Below are 6,719 nucleotides of genomic sequence, written 5' to 3'. Positions count from 1 at the left end.
TAGTTCAGTTCTAGTTCAGTTCTAGTTCAGTTCTAGTTCAGTTCTAGTTCAGTTCTAGTTCAGTTCTAGTTCAGTTCTAGTTCAGTTCTAGTTTAGTTCTAGTTCAATCATAACACTGTTCATATTAAGTTCCACGACTACAAAGCTTAAGCGTAACAGATTACACCAGCTGTAGGGTATGTTTGTTTTGACAATCGATCATTTTTCTATTCTAAACTGAAAAAGTAATTTCCTGCAATTTTAGTTTATTTATAGAGTTTAGTTCTTAGCAGCAACATGTCCTTGTTTGAAACACCGGAGAATTTGCGACTACTACAAAATCTACTAAATCCTCAACAGACCTCAGAACAAGAATCTGATCTAGAAGATGATGAAGAATCTTTAATAAATAATAAAATATGTAAGTAAAATAAGTAAGACAAGAAGAAAAATTTCAATTCGCCAAATCGTTTCTTTTCACTAGCACCCGGTTCTATAGGTCCTCAACCAAAAACCAACAACAAAAAATCTTCAAAAACATCCCCTTATGATCCTATCGAAAACTCCGCCAATTCCAATAAACCACAACCTTCTACATTAGAAGAATGGCAACAGCTACATGAACAAGAAGACGCCGATATACTAGACTCGCGAAAAACACCCTCCTATACTATGACCTATCGCCAGGCTGTAGGAACTGAGGATGTCTTTCTACAAATGGGTAATCGTACTAATGCCTCCGCTAGCTGTGAAGATTTAGTAATCGAAATTTTACTAACCGATGATGATACACCCTCCGATAAAATGCAATTGACTATTACAGAAAACGAAGTGGATTTGGGCACTACTATATATCATCTTAAATTGCCACTAATGCATCCGATAAACGTAGATCGTTGTCATGCTAAATATCATGCCGACCAGCGTAAATTAACATTGACTTTAAGGCTTCGACGTGAATTGGATTTTGTGAATTTTTGAGCTCAAAATATTAAACCAATAATAAATAAACTTTTATTTTTATTACATTGAAATCTTCTTGATTTTTTATTATTGTTATTACATAACATACGCTCAAGGTTTGTGAGCAGCAGTGGAAAAGTGTGGCAAACAAAAAAATTTAAATCCATTGAAAAGTTTGGTTTTCATAAAGTTTCATATATTCGCCCACATTTTTTGCTGTAATAAATTGTTGTGGCATCGATGGTAAAAGTTTTTTCGTTGAGAGTTTTTTTCTCGTTTGCTAAAATGCAAATATTAAATATATTTTGTTGGTTTTAAAGGTGTATCAATGTAAAGTGCAACCAGAGGTAGACAGAAAAAGCGGGAGTGGTGGTTTTGGTCATAATAAACAGAATTTCACAAAAGTTTTAATTGACTTTAACAGCAAAAAATACATGGCTTACCAGCTGCAGGTAAATGGTAGTTAATTTTAAATGCAATAGACGTTAAATTAAGTGCGTAAAAGCAAGTCAAACTGAAAAATATCAAGTAGAAACGGAACTAGAACTAGAATAGAACTAGGATAGAACTAGAACAGAACTAAAGCAGAACTAGAAAAGAACTAGAACTGAACTAGAACAGAACTAGAACAAGGACAAAACTAGAACAGAACTAGGACAGAACTAGAACATAACTAGAACATAACTGGAGCTGAATTAGAACAGAACTAGAACAGAACTAGAACAGAACTAGAACAGAACTAGAACAGAACTAGAACAGAACTAGAACAGAACTAGAACAGAACTAGAACAGAACTAGAACAGAACTCGAATAGAACTAGAACAGAACTAGAACAGAACTAGAACAGAACTAGAACAGAACTAGAACAGAACTAAAACAGAACTAGAACAGAACTAGAACAGAACTAGAACAGAACTAGAACAGAACTAGAACAGAACAGAACTAAAACAGAACTAAAACAGAACTAGAACAGAACTAGAACATAACTAGAACAGAACTAGAACAGAACAGAACTAAAACAGAACTAGAACAGAACTAGAACAGAACTAGAACAGAACATGAACAGAACTTGAACAGAACTAGAACAGAACTAGAACAGAACTAGAACAGAACTAGAACAGAACTAGAACAGAACTAGAACAAAACTAGAACAGAAGTAGAACAGAACTAGAACAGAACTAGAACAGAACTAGAACAGAACTAGAACAGAACTAGAACAGAACTACAACAGAACTACAACAGAACTACAACAGAACTACAACAGAACTACAACAGAACTACAACAGAACTACAACAGAACTGGAACAGAACTAGAACAGAACTACAACAGAACTAGAACAGAACTAGAACAGAACTAGAACAGAACTAGAACAGAACTAGAACAGAACTAGAACAGAACTAGAACAGAACTAGAACAGAACTAGAACAGAACTAGAACAGAACTAGAACAGAACTAGAACAGAACTAGAACAGAACTAGAACAGAACTAGAACAGAACTAGAACAGAACCAGAACAGAACAGAACTAGAACAGAACTAGAACAGAACTAGAACAGAACTAGAACAGAACTAGAACAGAACCAGAACAGAACAGAACTAGAACAGAACTAGAACAGAACTAGAACAGAACTAGAACAGAACTAGAACAGAACTAGAACAGAACTAGAACAGAACTAGAACAGAACTAGAACAGAACTAGAACAGAACTAGAACAGAACTAGAATAGAACTAGAACAGAACTAGAACATTTCTAAAACAGAACTAAAACAGAACTAGCACAGACAAAAACTGTACTAAAACTAAACTATCAATAAACTTGAACCTGAAAATGAATCCCGACAAGTATTTCAACCAAAATCTTTTTTATCTTCTTTTAAAATGTTCCTTCTTCCATTAAATTCCTCAAGTTTAGTACTGAGTTTGTAGTCATTTGGAAGTCTTTATGGTTAAATGTTCCTTTAACCTCTATTATTTTTTATGTTTTTAATGTTAAATAATCATTTTAACAACACACAGACAATTTGCTAAGGAAAATTACAAAACTTACAATAAAAACAAAAAACAAGTGTAATTTACAAAATTTAATTTTGTCTATTAAATCTACACTCACATTTAAGCAACAATACTCAGCAGGACATCATTTTATCCAGGAGAGAGAACACAAAGACATAGTAAGTGATCAAGAGAGGGAATAACAACCCATCAAACAAAAATATTGCGATAAAAATTTAATATTTAAGTAATTAGAGGTTTTGAAAGGGTAGCAAAGCATATCTCAAGTGATAACGTTAGATAATGTTAATGAAAGGTTTATGTTCTGTTATAAGATTAAACTACTTCAATGTTTTGCTGGGTTAGGAATGTGTGAATGATTATGTGTAAGTGTGAGTATCTGATGTCTGTCAGACAAACGCACATGTCTAAAGTATGAATGACGATGATGACACTATAAAAACTGTAACAGAATGACAGTTTTATTGACACTCTAAACCAGCAAAGAGGGGAATTGTAATTAATTTGATTTTAGAAAACTAACAGGATCTAATAACGACTACAAAGAAAATGTGTGTGTCCTGAGTTGCAATGAAGTGAATATTTTTTAGAATATTAAAGTTAAATTTAGATTGTTTGCTCTTTTCCCTTTAATTTGCTTAATTACTACCGTCACAAAACAAGGTCCAATACAAAAGAAAGATTTTAGTTGAAAAAAAAAACAAATTTTCATTTATTAAAACAAAGAAAAGCTCAAAATAGAAAATATTTATGTAAGCAATTAACACTTTCATAATCACATCAACTTGTGTTTAAAAACAACATAATGAATGAGTTTTAAAATTTTTTTCCGAAAATAAAAAAGAAATGAAAATTTTTCAGCAAAAAAAAACGTGCAAAAAAATAAAGTTTTTCCTTTACAGCGCATTTAAATTAAAAAGGGAATGTCAAGTGTGCCTTCAACAACAAATCACTTTAAGTTAAAGCTAGAACAAGCAAAAGTATAGACATACAGAATGACGCATAATAAGCAGTGAGGTAGTATAGTGAAGTGAAAAGTCAAGGGGTGCTAAAGAAAAATCTTAAACGTATTATTTTCTTCTGGCATTTTTTTACACTTTTCCAGTTTTAGCTTTATATAGTCGCCCCGTTTTCTTACGACCCTGCCTTCAAAAGCCTTAATTTGAAAAATGGCATTTTAAATGAATTCTTTGTAGTACTTAATGTTGGTCTTTATGTACCAAAGTTGCTCGTTACGCTGTTGGTAATACCAGCCAACTAACATCAGCAGCAGTTGCAACACACATAAACAGCAATCACAGACTACCGTTTTTCATTGCCATGAACTGGAAACTAAAGTCTTCGTAGCAGATGAGCACAGTAGACATATTTCAAATAATACAAGTTCTGTTTTTAGATCAGTTCTAGTTCTGATCTAGTTCTGCTCTAGTTCTGTTCTAGTTCTAGTTCTGTTCTAGTTCTGTTCTAGTTCTGCTCTAGTTCTGTTCTAGTTCTGTTCTAGTTCTGTTCTAGTTCTGTTCTAGTTCTGTTCTAGTTCTGTTCTAGTTCTGTTCTAGTTCTGTTCTAGTTCTGTTCTAGTTCTGTTCTAGTTCTGTTCTAGTTCTGTTCTAGTTCTGTTCTAGTTCTGTTCTAGTTCTGTTCTAGTTCTGTTCTAGTTCTGTTCTAGTTCTAGTTCTGCTCTAGTTCTGTTCTAGTTCTGTTCTAGTTCTGTTCTAGTTCTGTTCTAGTTCTGTTCTAGTTCTGTTCTAGTTCTGTTCTAGTTCTGTTCTAGTTCTGTTCTAGTTCTGTTCTAGTTCTGTTCTAGTTCTGTTCTAGTTCTGTTCTAGTTCTGTTCTAGTTCTGTTCTAGTTCTGTTCTAGTTCTGTTCTAGTTCTGTTCTAGTTCTGTTCTAGTTCTGTTCTAGTTCTGTTCTAGTTCTTTCTAGTTCTGTTCTAGTTCTGTTCTAGTTCTGTTCTAGTTCTGTTCTAGTTCTGTCTAGTTCTGTTCTAGTTCTGTTCTAGTTCTGTTCTAGTTCTTGTTCTAGTTCTGTTCTAGTTCTGTTCTAGTTCTGTTCTAGTTCTGTTCAGTTCTGTTCTAGTTTCTGTTCTAGTTCTGTTCTAGTTCTGTTCTAGTTTCTGTTCTAGTTCTGTTTCTAGTTCTGTCTAGTTTTGATTCTAGTTCTGTTCTAGTTCTGTTCTAGTTCTGTTCTAGTTCTGTTCTAGTTCTGTTCTAGTTTTGTTCTAGTTCTGTTTCTAGTTCTCTTTCTAGTTCTGTTCTAGTAGTCTGTTCTAGTTCTGTTCTAGTTCTGTACTAGTTCTGTTCTAGTTCTGTTCTAGTTCTGTTCTAGTTCTGTTCTAGTTCTGTTCTAGTTCTGTTCTAGTTCTGTTCTAGTTCTGTTCTAGTCCTGTTCTAGTTCTGTTCTAGTTCTGTTCTAGTTCTGTTCTAGTTCTGTTCTAGTTCTGTTCTAGTTCTGTTCTAGTTCTGTTCTAGTTCTGTTCTAGTTCTGTTCTAGTTCTGTTCTGTTCTAGTTCTGTTCTAGTTCTGTTCTAGTTCTGTTCTAGTTCTGTTCTAGTTCAGTTCTAGTTCAGTTCTAGTTCTGTTCTAGTTCTGTTCTAGTTTTGTTCTAGCTCTGTTTTAGTTCCATTCTAGTTCTGTTCTAGTTCTGTTCTAGTTTTGATCCAGGTCTGTTCTGGTTTTGTTCCAGTTTCGTCCTATTTCTAGTCTTGCTGTCGTTCTGTCTAACCCACTGTTAAAATCCACCAACTTTACAGATTTAATAGCTTTGCTAGCTGTCATTTACAAATTTTAGTTGAGAAAACAAAATTTAGTAGGAAGTCTACTAGTTATTGGTCTTGGTAATTACCACTACAAACAAATATGAACATAATAAAACATTAATAAACCTGTAGGAGTGAGTAAATTTTGTTTTACTATTTTAAATAAATTAAGATATTATACTAAATTGAAATTAAAACACTTTTGACTTCTATTTACAAAAGAGAGTAACAAAATTTAAAAAAAAAATAAAAAGCATCTTTTTAAAGATTTTTATAATAAAAAATTATTAACAAAATAAACTTCAAGTACTAACGAACAACAAATATTAATATACAAAAAAGAAGTAAGAATAATACTGTAAAAACAAATAAAAAAAAATAAATGAAAAGTAATGTAATAAAAACTTTAAACCATTTGGAAATTTTATACAAAACTTCAAGTCACGTTCATAATTGTAACAAACCAGCCGATGAGAAGGTGGCATGAAATAATAATATTTGCACACCCCACTACAAATTGGATATTATATGAACATTATCCAAAAGCATAAAATACTTAAAAATGTAGTATCTGTTTATCTGTAGCAGACTTTGCATATTTTACTTACTCTACTTAATATTTCCTAGACTAAGCAGAAATAATAACAAAATATTGTGCAACAAACCAAACAAATTTATGAATGAACTGCAAACAAATGTGTTTGGAATAATGAGAAGTAGCTATGGCAGTTGGAATATGAAAATATTTTATTTTTAGAAAAGAAACATGTCTAAGGCAATAATTTTTTTTTAAGGTATATATAGAATTTGTTTTTCACTTTTAAAGAAATAAACACAAATTAATTCTAGCTCAGTTTTACTTTAGTTCTAGTTCAGTTCTGTATCAGTTCTAGTTCAGTTCTAGTTCCAGTTCAGTTCTAGTTTAGTTCTAATTCAGTTCTAGTTCAGTTCTAGTTCAGTTCTAGTTCAGTTCTAGTTCAGTTCTAGTTCAGTTCTAGTTCAGTTCTAG

At 32.3% G+C, this 6,719-nt stretch overlaps 1 protein-coding gene across 3 annotated transcripts in view; it reads left to right on the top strand.

Moving 5' to 3' along the window:
• Window positions 1–6,719, top strand: part of LOC111682769 (dynein axonemal assembly factor 6) — a 41,594-nt gene that overhangs the window by 15,165 nt on the left and 19,710 nt on the right. Inside the window, exons 2-3 of one of the 3 annotated variants that reach the window (XM_023444765.2) lie at window positions 245–400; window positions 464–1,013. The exons of 1 other annotated variant lie outside the window; for it this stretch is intronic. In XM_023444765.2, coding sequence (XP_023300533.2) covers window positions 277–400; window positions 464–960 — 621 coding nt within the window. In that variant the 5' untranslated portion in view covers window positions 245–276 and the 3' untranslated portion in view covers window positions 961–1,013. Of the gene's footprint in view, window positions 1–244; window positions 401–463; window positions 1,014–6,719 lie in introns of those variants that run through there. One more of the 3 variants, XM_046953162.1, reaches the window with a different exon arrangement.

Source organism: Lucilia cuprina, chromosome 5 (assembly GCF_022045245.1).
Source record: "Lucilia cuprina isolate Lc7/37 chromosome 5, ASM2204524v1, whole genome shotgun sequence".
Classification (NCBI taxonomy): domain Eukaryota; kingdom Metazoa; phylum Arthropoda; class Insecta; order Diptera; family Calliphoridae; genus Lucilia; species Lucilia cuprina.
This window is presented reverse-complemented; position numbering and strand designations above follow the sequence as displayed.